Source organism: Liolophura sinensis, chromosome 1 (assembly GCF_032854445.1).
Source record: "Liolophura sinensis isolate JHLJ2023 chromosome 1, CUHK_Ljap_v2, whole genome shotgun sequence".
Taxonomy (NCBI): domain Eukaryota; kingdom Metazoa; phylum Mollusca; class Polyplacophora; order Chitonida; family Chitonidae; genus Liolophura; species Liolophura sinensis.
This window is the reverse complement of record NC_088295.1, coordinates 28,304,533-28,329,341: the sequence shown is the minus strand read 5'-3', so window position 1 is coordinate 28,329,341 and position 24,809 is coordinate 28,304,533. Positions and strand designations below refer to the sequence as shown.

General features: G+C 36.1%; 1 protein-coding gene across 9 annotated transcripts; it reads left to right on the top strand.

Moving 5' to 3' along the window:
- Positions 1-1,258: 1,258 nt before the first annotated feature.
- LOC135481447 (uncharacterized) lies at positions 1,259-23,978 on the top strand. 9 transcript variants are annotated; one of them, XM_064761273.1, is made up of 18 exons: positions 1,259-1,427; positions 5,801-5,872; positions 6,208-6,303; positions 6,872-6,967; positions 8,025-8,114; positions 9,124-9,219; positions 10,966-11,083; positions 12,346-12,555; positions 13,132-13,317; positions 15,559-15,696; positions 17,031-17,164; positions 18,041-18,284; positions 18,596-18,904; positions 19,486-19,556; positions 20,263-20,364; positions 21,140-21,234; positions 21,713-21,782; positions 23,308-23,978. In XM_064761273.1, exons 1-18 carry the CDS (start codon positions 1,293-1,295, stop codon positions 23,536-23,538), a joined length of 2,493 nt encoding a protein of 830 aa, XP_064617343.1. In that variant the 5' UTR covers positions 1,259-1,292; the 3' UTR covers positions 23,539-23,978. The 9 variants fall into 9 exon arrangements, with proteins under 9 accessions (XP_064617343.1, XP_064617386.1, XP_064617335.1 ...); XM_064761265.1 differs by lacking the exon at positions 1,259-1,427 and adding an exon at positions 3,505-5,114; XM_064761283.1 differs by lacking the exons at positions 1,259-1,427; positions 6,208-6,303 and adding an exon at positions 3,505-5,114.
- The last annotated feature ends 831 nt before the right edge of the window (positions 23,979-24,809 follow it).

Sequence of the window (24,809 nt, the reverse complement as noted above, 5' to 3'; positions counted from 1 at the left end):
ACTTGATGTTTTCTAACTCTTTGACTTTTATAGCAATTTGGTTGTTTACTATTTGAAACATCCAGACAAATTAGTTTTCTAACACACTATCTGTCATGACAAGTGAAGTTTTTTGGGCTATTCTGTCACACCGTCCATAGTAACCCTCTTCTATTGTTAATGGCTGACATATCGGTACACACCAACTCTCAATGCCTTCACGCATATTAATGAGCTCTATATTTGGCAACAGTTTGGAACAAGCCTAAATGGATCATGTCTGTTCAAATGGTGACTGGTGGCTTTGCAAAGCGTCACATGAATAGAGCCTTGTTGTGTCATTATCAATCTCTTCGACTTTTCTTGTTTACTTAGCATGCTGTAGCCAAACTTTCAAACAGAGCAATCAATAAAGTTGACAATGGTCTGCCTGACAGTTTCAAGGGAACAGCCACTCACTAATAAGACTTTAATGAGCTAGCCGAGATCAGATTTCTGCAAGAAAGAGCCTGTATGTATTTTGTAAGCTATGGAGATATTCATGCCCTGTGTTTGGTGTAGTATGGTACTGTGACATTGTCGACTTTAAGACTACCATGGTCATTTTCAGTGTCATATCATTTCAGTGTAGGTTGGATAGTAAGGTTTGTAAAGTTAGGCTTCAGTGCTATGTAGACCTACTGCTGAATCCTGAGATTTGTCAGCTTTAACTATGACCGATATCAAAGGCTAGAATGCTTTAACTTACTCAGGATCTGATTAGCCAGCTACAGGTTTAACAATCATCAGTTAACAATGATGGAGGATTTTCCCACCAACGGTCAGGTAGCTTACCTCCAAAAGTTAGCCAATGGTTTACAATTGCCATCCGTGCCTCAGTGTATTCCACGCTTTAAACAATGTCTGCCAGAGGGATGTATCAAGGTAAATCTAAAAACAGGAAAAAGTAAAGAGAACAAAAAACAAAGGCATAGATACAGACTTACTTTGGAGGAAATGTGAAGTTTTATTCAAATTACCAATGCGTTTCACAAAATATTGTAAATCGGTTTTCTCATAGCCTTTTACTTAAATAACATCTAGGTTAAAACAGTGTGGAAAGTGACGGATTTACACAAAAGTTGTTGAAAAATTGACTTATGAAGTGTTGTGAAAGTGCCTCCAGTTCTGCTTTTGAAACTGAAAACATTACCTTGGAACATGTTCTTGTATTTCAGACGCGCAGTTTCACCAGCTTGGGGACTTACAACAATAACAATGCTAAATGTGCTGTCAACAAGCGAGGCTCAATATCAGTGTGGGAATCCGGTTCCATGGGGTGCCAGTCTCGGTGTCGGGTGCATTCTGCAGAGAGCCCGAACAGAGACGCCTCCCATTATGGTGACATCAGCCATCAGAATCGTCTTCGTTGGGTAGACGCACTCAACACCTGGGTGCCCGACACCAGGGTAAGTGTCAGCATAGTTTCTTGGCCATGCATGGTCAAATCAGAAGAATTTAATTTTGAGTACACCTTAAAATTCAGTGAAAACAATAAATGAAAAAATTTATAGTCAATTGTTTCTTTTTTTTTATGCTGCACGTAAGATTAACAGGTCATTTCAACCAAATACATGGAGTTATTGATGTGTTAAGATGACAGATTATGTAGATATTTTATCAGCATGTGCATTTAACTTTCTTCTTATAATTTAATTGTCACAGTGCATGATGTATGATGTTTTTGGTATGTTGTTCATATATATATTGGCACATTAATCAACAACATGCTTTTACTGCCATATTATCATCATCCGTCATTTTCATTACTGAACTTTGTTGTCATAACAACCACACAATGCAATCTGTATCAGGCTTATATTTCAACATTTTCTCATCACATTGCCAGCCTACAAGTTTGTCATCCAGTCATCCTCATCGCTCATATATTCTGGGTTTTAATCATTTCTCATCACACATTGTTTTTGTTTTTTAGATCTTGATGCCATCAATGTGTAATCTTTGCTATAAAGCAATTATCTAAGATATTCATGTTTATTTTATCCTTGCCTTAAATTGGATAGTTTCCTAATCAATTTCCAAAATCTTATGTACGTACTCAAAGACAGAATTCACTGTCCATGTGTCCTAATTGGAAGAGACATGGTAAATTGGTCTGTATTGGATAGCAGGAATAAATTTTTCATTGTTGACTTTAATGACCGTATTTAGTTTCCTTTGATGTTTTATTCCTAGTGCATGTAGAAGACCATTTTCTACCAGCACAACTTTGACTTAAAAAAAATCAAGACATTGCAGCATGAAGTGCCTTTGACCTGTTTTGTCTTGATATGCTATAGACAGTGACAAACCTGTTTTTCTATAATATTATGTCTAGTCTGTTTTGGTTGAAGAGGATACCCGATCAAAGACGATATTACCTGTCAGGCAATGTGTTAATGATATATTACCTGGAAACCATGTTTACAGTAAGAGGTTGTACCCACAGGTGTAGTGTACAGGAGGTCATCTGTTCAAACACCTGACAGGTAAAGACTGTGGTAAAGGTAGGCTTGTGTAACTCCATATCTGTATCATATGTACATGTCAATATGGTTGCCAGCTCACACTTATCAAGATTTTCAAGATATTGCTGCTGTTATAAGTATTTTGTTTATCAAAAGTCATTTATGTTATTGTATTGTTTAGGGTATTATGTACCAAAAGTTAAAATGAATCGGATAGAGTGATGTTTAGTGAATTAAAGAAAACAAGTTTTATAAATTGTGTTTATTTATAGCAATTTTTTTGTTGGCCTCGTCATGGTATGGGAAAAAAAAAACAAATCAAAAACCATTTGGCGGATTTAGATTGAAGTGTTAAAACCCTTATCCTAGCTTTCCTTCAGCTGTTTTATGATTTATCTGTTTAATTTATCTGAAATATGATGTGTACAGGTACATTTGTACCACTTGACCTCTCACCCCCACTCCCGCCACCATTCCCTTATTCACCCCCCACAGTCTCATGGCAGCAATGATAAATCACAGCCCCGTGACAGCTTTACATGGTCACCTGGAGAAATGATACCCCAAAATATCAAGGGGGGTGTTTCTGTCTGAAAGCAAATCGTAATCAGTGTAGATTTTTAAAATGTGTGGAGCTGAGTATAATTATCTTGGGTGTATGTGGAAACTCAGATATATATCCAGTGTCTTTGGGTCTGGTACACCAACATGTATGAATTGAGGAAGATTCATTAAGTCTTGGAAATACAAGGAAAATTACTACAGAACCATGACTTCAATATTGATATATCTCCTAACAAAATTTCTTACAGATATATCATTTAAATATAAAATATGATCATACCCACTAAATATATGAAGCATGCTTCATATATTTAGTGGGTATGATCATATTTTATATTTAAATGATATATCTTACAGATATATCTGTAAGAAATTTTGTTAGGAGATATATCAATATTGAAGTCATGGTTCTGTAGTAATTTTCCTTGTATTTTTATTTAGCAACTGGAACTACCCTAAATGATCCAATATTTTGTCGATGACTAGATGGCTCAAGCTTCCAGATTCTGAGCATTCTATTGGTTTTAGAAAGGTGTTCTCAGGTTTGTTTGGAAGGTACGACAGTATCCTACTAAGAAAATAGAAGTTTCAGAACCTAAAGTAATATTCTGGGACAAATTATTTGCCTCCAAAGATGAACTTTGTCGGTGAAAACTTTAGGTCATTTGGGAGGTAATGTTTGACCTGTGTCACACTATTTAGAGAATATAGCGGACATTTTCAGGATTCAGAAGCAGACTTAGTAAAAATGTGTTTGTGAGTTGTCAACAAGTCAGACAGTGTATTCTTTGAAACATGTGGATTATTTCTGAAAGAAGTGACAATTATTTGCATGTGTACTTTCATTATAATTACTGGCATGTGGGTGCAGATAAGATCTGTTGGTGTAAATTTGGAGTAATGCAATATATCCATTTACCTGAAATGTTATAAATCACTTTGCTTATATTTCTTTTTACCTGCTTTAAAATCATCCAACACTTATGTATGTGTACAACTTCAAACTAGGTTGTGTTATTATATTTATTATTTTGTGCCAGGTAAGCAATGAGAAACATGTTCTAACTCAAAGAGCAGGTGACAAGGCAAGACAAGCAGTATCATTTTTGTTTAGATTATTTGCCTTATTGATGATTCTTATGAAAGAAGTTTTTTTACCTGCATGCCGTGTTTACCCAATCTGAGCAAGCCGTGCTAATTGGTTAAGTAATATTGACTGAAGTTTCAATGTTTTGTATACGTTTGTATGTTATTCATTTGCTTGTATGTATTTTGAGATAAATACAAACTAGTGTCTTGGTAAAGCAGGATTTAAGTTTACCTAATTTAAACCATTGTTTAAAACTCCATGCGTAGATGTACAAATGTTGTTACGTTGCTGACATATTCATGAGTGTAAGTTTTAAAAATATTTCCATATAGATGAGTTAATTATCAACAGATGTGTCTTTAATATGTATATGAACTGAAGAAATACATCTGTGGTATTCTGTTGTTATATAGATGATGTATTGGTATCTAAAAATACGTAAAGCCAAGAGCATTCAAGTTGGAAAATTAAGAATTGTAGATGATAGACCTATATATTGTTTCATTTCAACATTTTGATTTGTTTTCATTTTTTAAAAATTAGTCTCTTACAATCTAGTGAGTGAAAAAATGAAATGGACTATTATGATATTTATCACAACTTCAATGGAGAGCTGGGATCAAGAAAACTTAAGAGAAAGAAAGTACAGATGTAGGAACTAAACCAACACCCATGGGGAGGAGTCATTTGATGTTTAAGATTTAAGGACAGTAAACAGACTCTATGTAGTCTGTCAGCACACGGGGTTATAAGAATGTACTAGGAGGATTCCCTTGTGAACAATTGTGGACATGCTTCGCTGGAAACGCTTGCACTCTGTGATCACCCCATCCACCAGGGACGAAGCTAATTTTACAGTGACAGGTGTAAAACTAACCTTACCTGAGATTGCTAAGGACCTGTCAATTATATCAGCCGAGGATTTATACCTGAGAGATGAAGTGCAAGACGGCGACAACTGGCATCAGGATTCAGTATGTAACACGAACAATAACTACATCTTAGACTGTTCATGTATCGGTGGTGCAGTTTTACCTGCACACCATTCATTATAGTGAAATTTGGCTTTAATAATGTTTTCTTCCATTGTTCTAATCTCCTTCTAACCATCGTTCATTCATGTTCTACCATGTCTGTATCATTTTGACATGTTGACACCATTTATATCATGCTTCCATCAATCCACTACTCTCTCTAAATTCTATAATTGTCTGGGAAGTTTCTACATTGTTTCTATCATATGGAGATGTATACATCCACCATTATCAGTCTTCCATTATTTAATCTTCTTCTATCTCTTCCCATCATTGTCAATGAAATTTTCTCGCTTATTTCCATCATTTTCATTTTCATACATTTATCCACAGTTTGGATACCATGATGACAACATTATATGATGTAATATTTATGAACACCTCTATCGAAAATTCCGTCTTTTAATTTTCAGACAAATAATTAACGTAGAGGTTTAAACCAGTTTACAAAAATTTGAAAATGAACATCTTTGGTTTTTCTGTAATACTGTCTTCAACATGTGCACGTACTGGGTAGAAGTTGATCATTATGTATAAAAATATGAATCATTTTATTTATGGTCATCCTTGATTGTTTTATAGCCATTTTTATGCAGAGGATTATTGTGTGATTTATAATTTTGCAGCCATCACAGGCTTTTGTCACCTTCGTGAACGGTGCTCCGGCAAATCAACGTGGCAATTCAGCCATCACTGAGGTAATGATTATGGTGCAAATACAAGTATTGGGAGAGTTACTAAATTTAAATTCAAAAGTCTTTATTTATCTTCAGTACATGCATGTAGTTCTCTTAGGTATATGCATACAAATACCTTTTTTCCATCAACTTCAAGGGCAGATGACTTAAATAGAACAGTTTTTTCTGACTGATAGGGCTTGTTTCTGCTACATGTTAAGCCAGCAAGCAAACAAACCTATACATCTCGTTATTTCTTTCTGTCATGGGGGCTTTATGGAAACTGCTTCTTTTGGCTGTTAATGTTTGTGTCACTGTTCATTTAACCTATACATCTAACGCATTTGACCTTGTAGGATAGTGTTCAATGTCAACCAAGCACTTCTAATGAAATGTACAGCACCAGGGCTATACTGGAGCACTTTAACCCTTTTAAATACAGATTTCCTGTGGTAGGTTACTAACACTTTTGATTTATTTAATTTATTAGATTGGCATTTAGACAGCATCCTACTGAAGAATTTTCTCTGACCCTAATTCTTCGACCTTTTCAACTGCCTCTGCTGCCAATATTTTGAAGCATACTGAGAGAACTAAGGGGTGTAGAGAAATACTTTGCACAGTTTTATGAAGCTTGCATCTTAAGTAACATAAACTCATATTAATTGTGTGCATAAATTCCACTGAAAAAATGCTTAGAGGTTGAAAAGCATCCTTCACTAGGTACCTGACAAACCTCCTGACTTTAACCCTCAGTCAAATCAGCAAGGTCAGAGGCCAGGCAGCCCAAAGAGCCAGGAAAAAAATACTGTTCCTGAATTGTTTTGACGTAATTTTGACATAACTTTGCTTTCACATGTTCTTTAACTGCATGTTCTTTGACACTGAGACACTACATCTCATCCACTGTAGGGACTGATTGATCCTTTCAGAATTGGCATGTTTAGAACCCGTCACTTTTGGCATTTATGTTTGTGTCACTCATTGTTTTTTGTACCCACGCTGCACTCAATCTTGTAGGGGAATGTACGAAATCGCCCGAGCACATCTCATGAACTGCACCGTTTCAGAGCTAAACCTGAGCACTGTAACCCTGTTACCTTCAGATCACCTGTGGTAGGTTACTAACATGTTCGATTTATTTTAGTTATTTGACTATTCTTTGACGCTATACTCAAGAATTTGTCAGTTAATTAATAGCAGTCATGTTGGAGTGTGGAAAGTAAACCACAGCTCTTGTCCAGGTTTATGATAATCCTGCAGACATAAAGCTCCAGCCAAAGCAGCGAGGTCAAAGGCAAGCCTTAAGTCAGCACTTCAAGCCATCAGCAAGTTTCCTTAAAGAAACAAACCATATAGAACTGAAGTGAGCATCAAGAGAAAGAACACTGACAACTGCATGTATTTGAAAATCATTTACTTTTTACTTTACTTTTTGTTGTTGTTGATATCTTCATCAGATTTATTGCAGTCACACAACTTTTTCTGAATCTTCATGTTTGAAGTTTGAATAAAATTCATGTGAACACTGTGCTTACGATATGTGTGCCTGTGTATAAAAATACAAATCTTACACGAAATACCTACTTTAGATCCCGAGAAATGTTTGTGGAACGTCCTTGGCTGCATTATTAATATGGTTCAATATTCTATGTTAAGTTTATGCTTCCATATGTTCTATGTTAAGTTTCTGCTTCCATATGTTCTATGTTAAGTTTCTGCTTCCATATGTTCTATGTTAAGTTTCTGCTTCCATATGTTCTATGTAAAGTTTATGCTTCCATATGTTCTGTGTTTAGTTTCTGCTTCCATATTTTCTATGTTTAGTATCTGCTTTAATATGTTCTATATTAAATTTCTGTTTTAATATGTTCTATATTAAGTTTCTGCTTTCATATGTGCTCTATATTAAGTTGCTCTTTTTTCAGTGTTAAGGTGCTTTTTTCTTGCTAATCAGCTTTTCCCCTGTCTACATGTATGTGGAGTGTGTTGTTACGGAAATGACAATAACTGATTTGAAACTTCATTTTCACTGTATCCATGGTGTCTGAGAAACTATAACTGATGCTGAGACACTGAGTAATCATTGTTGGAACTGATGTGTCATGTGAGAATTAACATCTTTAGAATCTGTTATTTCTGGCATTAATGTTTGTGTCCCTCAACCTTGTAGGACAATGTACAAAATCGCGGGAGAACATCTCATGAATTGCACCGCACCAGAGCTAACTCTGAGCACTCTAACACTGATTTACCTGCTATGGTAGGTTACTAATGTATCACATGCATATTTATGCTAATTAACCCCTTTCTTGTCTTCATGTCCATATTGGTGCTAATTAACCCCTTTCCTGTCTGCATGTGCATATAGGTTTATGTGGAATGTGTTATTGTACGGATGAAATGACCGTAACATGGGACTTCATTTTCACTGCATCTAGGAAACTCTAATTGATGCTGAGACACTGAGTATAATATAAGAACTGTGGGAAGAGGCACATCCTTTCAGAAATCGCATGTTCAGAATCTGTTACTTTTGTCCCTCATTGATTTTTGTGCACCATCTGCACTCAATCTTGTAGGAGAATGTACGAAATCGCCCAAGTACATCTCATGGACTGCACCCCACCAGAGCTAAACCTGATCACTCTAACCCTGATTTATACAGATATGCTGTGGTAGGTCACTGACACTCAGTCTCATATATTTTATTATCTTGATTGGTGTTTGACGCTGTACTCAGGGATATTTCAATCTTTACATGTTCGTCAAAGGTTATATTTATGGGTGGTGCACAGAGCAAACCACAGTTCTTTTCCTGACTTACAGCCTCAGCCAGAGGTCAGAGGTCAGGGGAAACGAGTCAGCACTTTAGCACATAGCTGTTTTCAGAATGTTCTGTTCACAGATTGGGAAAATTCTTATGGAAGAGATGACGGGATGTCATATCACTTAGATGTGTGGTGTGAAAGACCATCTTACTTTAATAAAATGTTTTTTTATGGCACAGCAAAAATTTTAAAGATAATAAAGGAGAATTGTTTCGGGGACAGTTTTGCCAGGCTGTTTGAAAGGTGGTACTGACTTTGTCATGTTTATGTTCACTTTAATTGGCACTTTAACTGAAAACTGTACATAGCTGACACTGACACAGCACTGTAGGAGCTGACACATCTCTTCTAAATTGGCATCTTTAGAGCCATCACTTAATTATGAAATTTATGTTGTGTCACTCCGTGTGCTTGTAACCCATATTGCACTCAATCTTGTAGGAGAATGAACGAAATCGCCCCAGCACATCTCATGAACTGCATTGCACCAGAGCTAAACCAGAACACTCTAACCCTGATTTATACAGACATCCTGTGGTAGGTTACTAACACTTTTGATATATCTTAATGGACTCGAGACATTTTCAGTCATAGGAGGCTGGGAACAGGAGTGCTTGATTACATGCACAAGGTTATGCTGAAGCTGATAACTGACATGGGACTTGATTGTCATTGCCACTGGGACATTTACATGTAGCTGGCATTGATTGATACAATGTAATACACTAACACAAGTATGATATGAACAAGTATAAACTACATACATGTACAAGCAACATGAAAACTGATCTGGTTATATAGAAAATGGAACTAAATTTGACTAAGTAGCATGAAAATTGTATCTGGCTATATATAAAAATGGAACTAAATTAGAGTGTAAGCAGCATGAAAATTGTATCTGGCTATATATAAAAATGGAACTAAATTTGACTAAGCAGCATGAAAATTGTATCTGGCTATATATAATAATGGAACTAAATTAGAGTGTAAGCAGCATGAAAATTGTATCTGGCTATATATAAAAATGGAACTAAATTTGACTAAGCAGCATGAAAATTGTATCTGGCTATATATAATAATGGAACTAAATTAGAGTGTAAGCAGCATGAAAATTGTATCTGGCTATATATAAAAATGGAACTAAATTTGACTAAGCAGCATGAAAATTGTATCTGGCTATATATAATAATGGAACTAAATTAGAGTGTAAGCAGCATGAAAATTGTATCTGGCTATATATAAAAATGGAACTAAATTTGACTAAGCAGCATGAAAATTGTATCTGGCTATATATAAAAATGGAACTAAATTTGACTAAGCAGCATGAAAATTGTATCTGGCTATATATAAAAATGGAACTAAATTTGACTAAGCAGCATGAAAACTGTATCTGGCTATATATAAAAATGGAACTAAATTTGACTAAGCAGCATGAAAATTGTATCTGGCTATATATAAAAATGGAACTAATTGGACAGTGAGCAGCATGAAAACTGTATCTGGCTATATATAAAAATGGAGCTAATTTTGAATGTGAGCAGCATGAAAACTGTATCTGGCTATATATAAAAATGGAGCTAATTTTGAATGTGAGCAGCATGAAAACTGTATCTGATGATAATGCAGGAATGATACAGATAACATGTATATTAAAATGGCATTGGAACTGAATCTGACAACATGTATAATGTAGGACTTAATATTGGGTGGCATGAGAACTGAATCTCTGTTACTCAGATTTGATGCCAACACTGAAGTTTTCTGATCAAAAATTTATTATGCTTATCAAAAAAATTTCCGTATAACGTGGATAAATCAATCATAACCAAACAAAATATGCCAGGTGAAAAATGTCACACTTTAGATGAAGTATAGTGCATATTATACAGTCACTGTCACCTCCTGTAACAACCACTGGTAATGCATAAAGTTGTAACAAAGAACTGACCAGGCCAATTCAGAACTTATATCCACAAATTGACACTTTCTAACATGATGTCCTGTGATGATTACCCTTAAATGTTTCTTGTTGCATGTGTAGCTTCATTTTGAGTGGATCTTTTTGATGTTTGCAGCGCTGCTTTTAGCCCCTATTCTGTTGCCGTATTTCCTCTCTGTCTTCTGTTTCTTTCAGCAGATGTAATTTTGCCAGATATTTTTCTTTAGATCTTCTAATGAATAACAAAGGTGATTCAGTGGTTCTTAGTAAATTACATATTATCATGTTATATCGAACAATGTGATATATAACAGCATGCATGTTTCAACTGTTCTTATGTTTAGAACATCCATCCACAGAGGTCTGATGAAATATATGTTAAAGTTCAAAAGCCAAGGGAGACCAACCGTAGAGTTTGCAGATCTCAGACTGCTCTTCCTGTAAGGAACTTTACACAGAAAAGTAAGTGTCATTCTACTATATCAGGATTACATAAATAAAGAGAGGTATGAAAACAGCTAACCAGTTTCACATTTCATTTCAGTTTGGTAAACTTGACAGTACTGAAATCACGACTTACAGATGACAAATTATTTTCCATAATTCCCAAGTGTTATAACATGTATTTTTGGTAACCTCACATCTGACTAGACTGAATATAGATAGGAGAACTGCAGGTAGATGTACCATTTAACACAATGGCACAAAGGCATGCTCTCTGTTTATATATTTCGGACTGAATGTATCGAACTGAAAATTAATTCTGATTTGAAACTATTGTAGTGGAACAGATTCTACCCATATTATGTGATTGTGGCTGTTAGTTTCCCTGATGCTCTGTGCCTTGTTTCCCCGAAGCTCTGTGCCTTGTTTCCCCCATGCTCTGTGCCTTGTTTCCCCAAAGCTCTGTGCCTTGTTTCCCCCGATGCTCCATGCCTTGTCTCCTCCTGGCTCCGTACCTTGTTTCCCCGAAGCTCCGTGCCTTGTTTCCCCCGATGCTCCGTGCCTTGTTTCCTCCTGGCTCCGTACCTTGTTTCCCCGATGTTCCTTGCCTTGTTTCCCTGATGTTCCTTGCCTTGTTTCCCCGATGTTCCACGCCTTGTTTCCTCCAGGCTCTGTACCTTGTTTCCCCGAAGCTCCGTGCCTTGTTTCCCCCGATGCTCCGTGCCTTGTTTCCTCCTGGCTCCGTACCTTGTTTCCCCGATGTTCCTTGCCTTGTTTCCCTGATGTTCCTTGCCTTGTTTCCCCGATGTTCCACGCCTTGTTTCCTCCAGGCTCTGTACCTTGTTTCCCTGATGCTCCGTGCCTTCTTTCCCCCGATGTGCTGTGCCTTGTTTTCTCCAGGCTCTGCATCGTTTCCTCCCACTGTAATGCCTCCGTTTAAGTCTTTTGCTACAATACAAAACACCAATGAAATAAACAAATATATATTATGTGTTTGATTATGGACATCATAAAATTTGAAGGAATTCTGTTCTTGTAACTCTTTCTTTTTTAATATTTGTCATTAATGTTATGAGACGTTCATGAAATTCTGAGAAGGTCATCAAGATTTTCTCACTCAACCAGAAAAATTTGTGATAGTTTTTCTCACTAATGACTTTTTGGAAACAAGTAAATGGGCTTTACAAAAGTGTTATGTTAATATTTATATATTAAAATGTCTTGTCATCTAAAATGTTTTATCATTTCAAAAAATCTGAGATTAAGTTTGTGATTCTCAGGATCTACGTTGCGTGCTCCTCTATCAAGGCAGTCACGCTCATCAGCTGCCTCACTTCCACCTGCCCCTCCTCCCTCTACGACACCCAGCAAGTCAGCTAACTTCAATAGGTCTAGCACTGCCCCATATAGTGAAGGAAATACAGTGGGGATATCTCTACCTCCCACTGTAGTAGAAAAGACAACAGGAGAGGACAGGCCATCTGCGTCATGTGAGTTTTGAGTTAATGAGGATGTAAGGTTTTGAGCTTAAAGAAAAGCTGTGATGAATTTTGTTTCTAAGAAGAAACTTAATCATGATCACCATCTCAGACTTAAAAACATGTGCCTATTTAATTTAGTCACCTGTATAAAAGTCTTAGTCCATGGAAGGACTTAACAGTACTGTAAGCAGACAACATATTCAGTGTAAAATGTTTAATTGTACTTGAATGTATCTAGTTGTCACTTAGTTGTTTAACAATATAATGTACCCTAAATGACCAAAAAATTTGACCACAGAAGAGCATTTGTGGAGGCAGATGAAATATTACTTCTGGTGCTAAAACTTACATTTTTGCATTTGGATATTATCCTACCTTCCAAATGAACCTCAAAACACCTTTATAAGTTAATAGAACTCCTAGGATCTATGAAAATGAGCAATTTAGCTATGGACGAAATTTTAGATCATTAAGGGCAAGTAATTATTATTTGCATTTTTGTAAGTACTATTTTCATAAGTTACTTCCTCATAGTCTGTCATCAGCAAAGTATGAACAATTACTCTTGGTTACCTCCCTTTACAGTGGCTCTCGGTGGTCCTGGGGGAGATGAGAGTTGTGACTCCACACGCCTAGATGCTCAGAGTGATAAGGACTCCAGCACCCTCAGTAAAGCCCGTACCCACAGTAGACATGGTTCCACATCCTCCATCAATACAGACCTCTCTGTCCACTCCAAGACATCCTCAGCTTACTTCATAGAAAATATATGTAAGTATGATAGATCTGTTGTGCCAGATGGGGATTTGAACCCAGAACCTTCTAATTATCATGGTTGACATAGTCTAAAAAGACTTGTGTATATAAGGCTGTTCGGAACCATTTTCAATGTGGAGTATTTATATACATGTGCTTACGTGTCTGCCAGAATTTATCCCATTCAGAAGGATTCATCTAAAGCTGAAGAAGACAGAAAAGGCTGGTAACAAACATAAGAAAATGTCTAGAACTAAAACAAATGTCGCCATTACTTTTCTTAGTCAGGGAATGATACAATTTCTAATTTATGTTTATAAAGCATGTTTAGTTTGACATAGCTTGTCAGTATATTTCTAGACATTACTGTAATTTATCAACCTTTTCAAATATTCCGAGGGCATTATTCTGTGTTGACTCATAAAATTATACTTATTGTGAAGCCCCAAAACTGGTCAATCAAACCATTGTAGTTTTGTTCCCATAATCAGATTAAAAATGTGCATAAATTGCACTGAAAGTTGATCTTTCATATGTGAAAAGATTGAGGAATTAGGGTAGACATTAACCCAGTATTACAATAGCTTTATCAAAGATGGAGTGTAGTAGAGTAGTTCATGGTTTTATATAGTACCTTTATATTTGTGGCTGATACATGTTTTAGAATTAATATTGGGACACGTATTTATGTAATATGGGTAGATTAAATAACTTGATCATAAATACCACTCAGAGATACCAGAAGCTATTAATGTAGACCCAATACCAGATCAGTGTATTTTTGCGTTACATTTTGTATGTAGTGGAAGAGCCTGTAGCAGCACCAGTAGAGATTAAAGCCCGAGAGGTACAAACCCCTGTGGACAGATCTCCCACAGAGATGACGTTTACCTCCAGCACCATAGTACTGCCATCCATCATTAGCTTCCCCATGCCTATCCCCTCTGCCGCAGCTGCTGCGGCTGCCCCTGCCCTCGCCCCTGTCCCTGATCCTCCAAACCCACCCATCAACGGTCAAGACTTTCAGGCACATCAAAGGGGGATAACTCCAAGTCCACCCAAGACAAACCTAGGCCCTGTCAGCCAAAGTCCATCTCTTGTATTAGGTAGTATCGCTTGAATGTTTGTGTTGGATGTGTTCATGTGGATGATGCATTATTCCCTTCTAACACAACTTTATAAGATTTATCAGCACCAACTTGAGTAATCTCCCATGCTTTTATGTGTGTCACCAGCACTTGTTGATAGTTGTAACTGTGGCACTATGGATTGATGGTGCACTGTCAATGCACTGATGCACTGATTGATGGTAACAAAAATACTGAGATTTGTGATTGCTGTTTATTAATGAATATCATGATTAACCTACTGTTAGACTTTGCTAATTATCCCTGGCTAATGGTGTTGAGTTGTATAATTGTTTGCCTTCATATTAAAGGCAAAGAGCACGTAAGCATGAAGTACATGTACATGTCAGATGAAAGACCTTAAATATTGTCTGGGAAAATGGTTGGATTTATTTTCTTTACAATATTTTTCGACCTAGCAAAATGCATGTAAAACTTTGGATTCTACTGTGGTATTATTGGGATCAGTGATGTCAATTCAGCTTTATGCCACTTGACACACATGGATAGCTATATTTCATCATTCAAAATTCATGTTCACTACATCACTCCTAGAAATATCCTAAAAAAAATAAATCAAACTATTTTCCTGGACAATGTTTATTGGTCTTTCAACTGATGAATACTTTATCATAGTGTTTTCTTTGCATTTATAAGCACAGACCTCTGTTAATATGTTGTTGTCTACAGATTAGCCATTATCTTATAAGTGCTTAATAGTTGAATTTTTTAAATATTGTTTGTAAATTTGCATTTGCATTTTTGTTTTAGGATTTTAAATAATGTTGTTAATTAAAGAGATTTATAAATGATTTTCAGTTTATGGATGCTTTTATACATACTGATTACATTTTCACATCACATACATACCTATATGACACTTAATATTTTGTGTCTCTTGTCTATACATCTACATATATACTTAATCCGGTCATAATTTAGTGTTAATTTAAGTGCTATAGTGTTGTATTTTGTATTTACAATAGGCCTCTTTCATGAATAGCTTTTAGTCTGTTGTATTCAGCTGCATGTGCATCTTATTTCGTCTACACTTTGTGAACCACTACGCCTGTATGTCATTTCTGGTTTCAGAACGCTTACAGTTACGTTTTATTTTTTTAAACCACAGATGCTCAACATGAAAGGAAAAAATTTGGTGTGCGATGGGACACAGATTCTTTGACAAGCAAAGCTGAGAGCGGTGGAAATTGCAGTGAGGGGAATGAGAGTAGCATCGTTAATGGTGCTGAAAACACTCATACCACAGGTATGGCAACTATAAAGTGCTGAATGTTTCTTGTTTCTGTGTTTTATTGTACATGCAGGTTAGGCTCTTGTGTTTTCACCTTCAAAAAATGTACATACATGAATCACTGTCTCACTTAAGTAGTATCAAACAGCCCCTTCCCTGTTCTGGGGCCGCTTGTACAAAGCGATTGAAGGCTAAGTTGATTGTAACTACCTTGGCAAGATATGTTTTTTACATGTATAGCAGTGGTATTTACAATCAACTCTTGATCACTTTGTGCAAGTGGCCCCTGGCCTGTAATACCAGATGTGAAGTAACATCTAATGTGCATTCAGCCCATCTACTGTCCGACCAATCAAATTCTTACTTTTTGGGAGGTGTGTATTGAAATAATGATTCTGATTGGCACAGCAGTTTTGACCTCTCCTAACAAAAGATGGGTTAGCAAATGTACTGGATGTTACTTCAGATCTAGTAAGCAAGATGTTAGTTTAAAGGGCAGCAAATAGCTTAGGGCTGATTACAATTCTGTTAGACACCAATCACTTCAGGAGAAGCACAGGTTGAAATTCTGAGTCAATTCTGAATAGTTTGTGATGTACGTAGTAAAACTTTGGAGGGATCTTTCTTTTAACTGGTTCAGTGAATGAATCTGTTCAAACTGTTCGCTTTTATGTTTCCTTTAGTGTTTGTCTCCACTTTGCCTCTCAAGCATCAGTGGTACTTATACCTAACAATGATAACCATGATAGTTTGGAATTAGCTTTTCCAGAACACTGCGTGAGATAATGGAGTTCACATTATAAAATATTCCAGAACACTGCAATGAGATAATGGAATTTGTGTATTAAACTTTTCCAGAACATTGATAGTCGTGGAATTATGGAATTTAGGTATTGAACTTTTCCAGAACATTGATAGTCATGGAATTATGTAATTTAGGTATTGAACTTTTCCAGAACATTGATAGTCATGGAATTATGGAATTTAGGTATTGAACTTTTCCAGAACATTGATAGTCATGGAATTATGGAATTTAGGCATTGAACTTTTCCAGAACATTGATAGTCATGGAATTATGGAATTTAGGCATTGAACTTTTCCAAATACTTGATAGTTATTGGATTATGGAAGTTAGGTGTTTACCTTTTCCAGAACATTGATAACCATGGGATTATGGAATTTAGGTGTTTACCTTTTTCAGAACATTGATAGCCATGGGATCATGGAATTTAGATGTTTAACTTTTCCAGAACATTGATAGCCTTGGAATTATGGAATGCAGGTGTTTGGCATTTCCAAAACACGGCTATTGTCATGAGATTATAGAATTCATGTGTTAAATTTTCCAGATCAAACCCATCCTGAGGTGATACCAAGGCCCTTAACTCCTCTGTTATCAACTATTAAGGAGACAGAGTTGGTTGAGACAGTATCAAGGATTGTCACTGATGGAGATAATGTTATATCACAGATACAAGTACAGGTATGTTGACTACAGTCACTGTGCTCTTTTAATTTGTTTGGTGATAAACTTTAATTTTATTTTATACAGTGAAACTGTGATCACACAATGATGTGACACATTGGCATTTCTCTTACCTGGCTTTTCATACATAATTGATTTATTTATTTGATTGTTGTTAAGAATTTTTCTCTTATTTTGTTAATCACAGCAAAAATAATACAGGTAATTAAGATAACTTTAGTTTTGACACTTGCCTACCCTATTCAGATCAAGACAGAGATACTGTACCAAAGTTATACAGGAATGTGATGATCAGATACACATGTCTGTGCTTTCCTTCTGTGGGAGGAAATACTTAATCATCTTTTGATAATGGTGGTATATATACTTCCAGTACCATAATATTGTTCAAGCTCTTGAACATCTGAGTTAATATTTACGTTACCCAAACCTGTTCATGGACGAAGCTCATTTGCCCATTAGGAATCAAAAAATCAAAAAGGCAGGAATGAGATAGAGGTCATTTATTTAAAATGACAGATGGATATCCCACCCCTTTATTACAAAGAACTATTAGATGTAAATAACACATTGTTGATACATTTCTGTGTTCATTGTTAAAGAAAACGTTGAGTGTCATCTTTATATGAATAATGTTAAGCCACTTAATGAGATAATAGAACCTATCCACAAAGGGCTGGTAGGGGTGGGTGGGGGTGGTTTGGTGATGTTTGAGCAAAAGATAGTATGGCCCGCTGCAAAATGGCTGTATGAAATGACATTTCAGAAAACCATGAAACACACACTATAGACTGTTGCATTAATGTATCAGTGCAGTCCACCAATGTTGATAGCATGAATATAATTATCATGCTGATAACTTGAATATTTCAGGAGGAGGACACACTGAACAAAAACTCCAATTCCTTGCCAGATGTTACAAAAACTGTAGTTACGAGGAAACCACTCCCCAAAAAAGTTAAAAAGGAAAGGAAACCTCTGAAGAAAAGTGCGCAAAAACCAAAGATTCTTACACCTCCAGCATCACCGTCTCCAACACCTAGTGATAGAAAACTTAGCATTCATGCAGTCATCAGTATCGTGGAAACTGAGGAAAAGGAATCTTCCTTTGATACAGGTAAATTGTGATGATGATCAAACGTATTAAACATATATAACAAATATTTGGGACATCCAGTTTACCAGGTTGCAGCAGTATTGCACATGGTAAGATGTGTGCGCTTGCATGGTAGTTTAGTAAGATCTGTACATTTGTCAGCCAGTAATATTAAATCATATGTTCTTTGATCTGGTTGTAGTTTCTTCCAGCCCTGAAACTAACTACTATCGAAAGAAGTGAAATATTCTTGCATATGATATGAAAAACCAGTTGAACAATTCTACTCATACATGTAGCTTTGACAATTTGATTTTTTTATCTAAATTCAGAACTTCCACCTGTAGTAATCCCAGACATTCCTCTACCCTCAATACATGAGGGTACACCTGAGCCAAAACTCAAAATCAAAAACCAGATGGCGCTACCACCAACCTCCAACCCTAAGAGGAGTGTTCGACATCGCAAGGCCTCACTGAAACAGTCTTCCTATGCAGAAGAGAGGATGCGGCTGGAACTTGCAGAGAAGCGGAGGAAGAAACAGCAGATTCTGTTGGAACGTCTGAAAATGAGGACATACCCTCAGCCCCAGGAAGAGTGTACTCAGATAGAAAAAGATAGTGGACCAAGATTTGAAGACTGTGAGTGCGGGAAAATTGTCAGTAGAGTAATGAATCAAATTATGACACAAGTTGGAAACACTTTTTTTTTGTGTGTGTGTGTGTTTTTTTTTGCAGTGTATTCATTTAATCTATAATTGTTGGACTTTTACACCAACAAATCACTCTGTTGCTCAAAGAAATCATGTGAAGTGTATGATGTTATAATAAACACTACATTGTACATAACTTAAGTTATGTTTTACCAACTAATCTGTCTTTATAGAGTTTGTACATCATGGTGATTGGTTGGTGAAAAATTCTGTGACATTATGAGTAAGTCAGAGACCTCTTGTTGTTGTTGTCCTCTCTCTGATGAATAGATTTATACTATAAAATGCATTTGGTAAAATACTGGGACTAATTGTCTCATAATTGTTTGTCTACATGTTTCCACGTGTGAGAAAAAAGAAACTAATGACACAAGTCGTTTTTGGGGTTGGCAATATTTCTCACTGGCAGTGATGCATGAAAATTGAGTGAAATTGCCATGGATATCTTCGTTTAGATTTTCTTACGGGTGAATGTAGGTAATTAATTATGTTATGACCTATTCATTTCAGATGATTTTTTGGCCAAGTACTGTATATTTGATAGAGGATCACATCACAGTTTCAAGGAAGCGTTTCAGTCTGTGAGTCAGTATTTCGCACTTGGTAGAATGCGCTAGTTGTGTCAATTTTTAGTGATAATTTATCTTTCTACATTAAGCATAATGATCTTTTTTTGTTGTCGTCTTGTTTTTATATGTGTGATGGGTTATTTTGGTCATAACATGATGATGTCAATTTGAACCTATCATTAACTGTTATTATAATCCCTCATAATAAGCACGACCTTTCACACAGAATATATAATGACACTTTTCTGTGATACTGAGCACATACAACTAAAGAGTCAAAATACTTTAAATATTAAAGTGTGTGGTCAGAATTGAACCTGGCATATCACGTGGGACAAAGGGCTTTAGCAGTGACTACTATATGAAAAGTTCAGTTAATTTAGTGTGAATGCAGTGGAGGGCTTTTTGATTGCGCCAGTCCCTGGATGGGTGGGTGTATCAACATGTGTGTAAGTGCCATGAGTGTGAATGTGGGAAAATCTTGTGAGAACCTCAAAAATTAATTATAGTAAGACTTTAAATAGTTTACACCCTTTTTACAACTATTGTCATGATTTCATTAATTTTGAAATAACATGGCTTTCTTTAAAAACTTTTTACTAGATTTTACAAAGATTTTTTCACTAAGGAAGAATTAATATATGAATTGTATTATTTAATACTCATGTATGTTAAAATGTTTTTATGGGTTTTTTGTGGGTTTACTTCATTTCATCAGGTAGATCCAGATAATCCATGGTTGTCAGGGCAACAGGTGATACGTGCTCTGAAAAGCCTGAATACAAAACTGTCAGAAGTAGAAGATGAATATTTACGCAGGGTATGTATTATTTGACACTCTTTTTATTGGCTAAACTTGCAACAGTTATATGCAAAATTAATGCTACAGTGGGTGAGATTCATTTTTAATTTTTTTTCTATTTTTGGTCGTCTAGTGTATGTGTTCATGCCGTATAAGATATATTTGCCAGCATCTTTTACAATAAACTCTGAGTCAGAGAACAAAAATATGAAAGAGAAGGGCAGCAATTCCAGGAATCATCTCTGTACAATGTGTTCTGCTAGAATTGTAAAGGTAATAGCAGAAATAAAATTGGAAAAAGGAGGACAAACTTGAAAGAAATGAGAAGGAATATACTGGATTTGAACCGAAGACTATCTTATACAATGTGCATAGTTCTGAAGACAAGCATAGAAATATGCACGTTTGATCTTCTCGTAGCCTATCAAAAGACTGAAAGAATACATTGTTGTGAGGCTGATTCCTGTTCCCATAATAAATTGCAATGATTAATTTCATGAAGTTTTACACTAAGCTCCCATGTTAAGTAGATAAAACCAGAGATAATTCCTTTGAATGTTTTTGTTTGATTAATTTAAATGGTTTGTAGAATTGACACACATTTCACTGGTCAAAGCCTAATTCACATTTTTGATAGGCACTACTTCAAACCGCAGCTAAGTACCATGTTAAAATTCAGTAGTTGTGGTTGATCGGTTTTCTCTATGGCTGGCGCATAAAATTATGGTGAATAATAATTTTGACACGAAACATTAAACAACTACATGTTAAATTTGTGTGAATTTCATTTCAGATTTTAGAGCTCATGGGATACGATGTTTCAACAGGGGCAGATTTCAAGCTGTTTTCTGTCATTGCTGCCTTGTCAAAACGAATTTCTGCCTTAGAGTAAGTGGATTTATACCTGAATAGGATGTAAGAGTGCACTAATTTTCTAACACTTTTGCAGCTTCACTGTTGCTACCAGGGGCCATTCTCACAAAACTTGGTCATTCCATTTTGTACTAAATTTTTTTCCATGGCTAGGTTAGTGGACCATGAGGTAACATTATCTACAAAAAAAGGCTATGAAAATGTGATTTTCCTAATTTTGTGACAGTCTTCCCAGATTGACCATAAACCATATGTACTTGTATGCAAATGTATTTGAACAAACCCCAGGGTAATGTTATTTCCCCCGAGCACTTAACCCAGTACATATATGTATATCCATGCTGGCAGTCTGATGAGTAGCAATCACCATAAAAAATATGGTTGTGCATGTTCAAGTGAACTAAAGAGAGCTTTATTTTTGTCAAAATCAGCAAAGAGTCAACAACAATTGCATTTTAATATTCACCTACGTATACCGCCATGTTCTTTGCAGTGATTGGATGAAAGATTTGATCGGGAAAATAGATTTTGCCAGTCTGGAGATGAAGATGGACCTGTGGAAGGTAATACAGCTGATATGATTACAACTTCTTTGGGATGGTGTTATAAGCAAACATTAAGTTACATAAACTTTGGTGCTAAGCCATGAAGTGTGAACAATCTATTGCACTGCGAGGAATAAGCATTAATAAGATTTTTAAGCTGCAGCTTTTCTTTTTGAATGCTTAATTTCAGACATTTGTTCAAGTAATATGGTTTTTACATGTTTTAGAATCTGAACTTGATGATAAAGAATACAACCTTGTGTTATTAATATTCGGTGTCTATTTACCCGGACACTCAGGGTGAGTGTGTTATTAATATGTCATGCACCCGGACACTCAGGGTGAATGTGTTATTAATATGTCATGTACCCGGACACTCAGGGTGAATGTGTTATTAATATGTCATGTACCCGGACACTCAGGGTGAATGTGTTATTAATATGTCATGTACCCGGACACTCAGGGTGAATGTGTTATTAATATGTCATGTACCCGGACACTCAGGGTGAATGTGTTATTAATTCGTCATTTAATTCTGAGCTTCGTGCAAGATCACATGCAAAAGTTCATGACTGATGTTGTGTAGGAGCCCAAAATACAGTTCTTACCTGAAGTTCAAGGGGTTCCTACATTTACATGTACTCGGATAGTCAGGGTGAAGGAAATTCAAAACTAAGACTACATACACATTTTCAACTACGAAAGCGAAACAGCTATGGTTAGAAGGACTTTGGAAAGGTCTTTCTGACCTCATAACCATTGCCTGAAGTCTCTATGGGCAGACGAATTTGAGCAGAGCTTAGGTAGCCTTAAATAGGTTACCGGTACTAATTTGGCCATTTGTGTGAGCAGAGGAAAAATATGAAAAACTAAGCTCTGTTTGAATTAAAGTCTTGCATGAATGCCTTGTGATCTTGGCCATTATTTCAGTTACCCTCTCTAAAAAGCAAACTCAACATTTTAACCTATCTAAATATTGTCTGCAAATCCAAATCCGGTATCTGGTGGTAATCATTGCAATGAACAGTCCACTACAATCACACTGTAGAGGGTCTGCACCAGGGCATCATCACTGTAGAAGAACAGTGGAAGGTCAGCCATGTTGAACCAGTATTAGTATAGGCTGGGAAAGCAGTAATGTACTAATATGCCTTACTCTAAGTGTTCCAGAATTATACTGTACAATTCTATATGTGTCCCGATGTACATAGGAAAGTTTCTCACTTCGTTTTCATACCAGGGTCATTCAGGTTACTTATATAGTATTAAATGACCTTAAATTTCGACCATAAAGGTGAATGGTTAAAGGTGAATAAATGCCATCAAATATTACTTTGGGAGCTGAAATTGAACTTTTTTCAGAAGGATATATTCATACCTTCTGAACAAATAACGAAACACTTTTCTGAGATGGATATAACTTGTAGAATCAGGCAAAATGAGCTAAATTTTAGGTCACTTTATACTTGAAAAGTTGGCATCAAGAACAATCATTAATTACTCTGTATGTATATATACAAACTTGTTATTTTTCTTCTCAAAGGCCTTGTGGGAGTGCAGTGTGGACACCGAGTCTAATACAGTATCATTAGACCAGCTCTGTGTGGAACTCCAGGCAGGTGGGATCAGCAGAGAACATCAGTTTGATGTGCGAAGGAAGCTGGGTCACCTAACCTCGCTAGATCTTCTGGACTTCCTCTCGTACATACCCTTGTTTGTTATTATTCACGAGTCGGTTGTGAAGAATCCTTTCAGTAATAGACGAGAGAAGTGATCAGTGGTTGGATTTTCCTAGTTTTTTTTGTTTCACATTTGCTCTGAAGGATTTACATGGCTGTGCCAGTGGGTAACATAATTATTCAACAAAATAACAGAAAGTTTTCGTCAACAAAAACTGCAAACATGTAAAATAGAAATTATTTTTTCAGACAAGTTATGTTTGGAAAACAACATTCAAGTCGGATAGTGCTGAAGAAGTAATATCATGGGCTGAATGCCATAAGAATCTTCCATTTCACCCCAGTCACAGAATTGTACAGCTGCTAACACTTTCTTGGTTGAAATGTAGAAATCTTTAGTAAAAAAAAAATTAAAATTTCGTTAACAGAATGCATCAAAAATTCAACTTATGTTAACACTGATATTGAAGAGAAGTTGTAATGCTGAATGTGTGATGGTGATCATTTATCTGAGTAGGACATTAAACAGGAAGAATATATATAGTGCGTGTTGTGATATTTCTTATGTCAGTGGTAATGAGAAGAAAACTAAACTGATTTATGGTCAGTCTGATTAATGTTTGTTTATTTATTCAGTTGGTGTTTTATGGCGTATACAAGAATCTGGCCTGTAGGGAGATGAAATCCCATGTGTAGGTCAAAGGTGATTTCCTGTTTTATGAAAAGTAAAAAAAAAAAGATTATTCCAGATATCAGGTTTGAGTGCACATGACATATTTTAGCATAATTAGAAGGGGATAAACAATGGCAGATAAACAGTGGTGCATCTCTCAATGTAATGAACAGCATTGTATCCCTTGGCTCTTAAACGCAGTTCAAAAAATTATGAGAATGCTTCTGACATCTGAAACTTACATACACTTAAGCATAGTTTTAAGTTTAAAATACATAAAAAGTGAACCTAGAGAATGGTAGGTTAACGCCAATGTCTGCAATGTGGTAGCATGGGCATCATTTTCCTTGTGGTTTTGTTTATCTACCGTCTGATGCATCCTGCACATGTGTACTGATACACACTCTGCTATTTGGCTCATCCAGCTTATCTGGGGCTCATCCAGCTTATCTGGGGCTCATTCAGCTTATCTGGGGCTCATTAATCTTGCAGAACACTTTATGAACAGAAGTTGGATGGTGGAAGTTGGAGGCATTATCATAGAAATTCTTTGGCATGAGGAAACTTTGGATTTTTACATCATTATTTAATGATCAATCTAATTTACACACATACCTCCATTTTACACATTTACAAGACATGTTTAAGTATGGGGACAAAAGCTTAGTCAGATCCCGTATAGCTAACATCAAC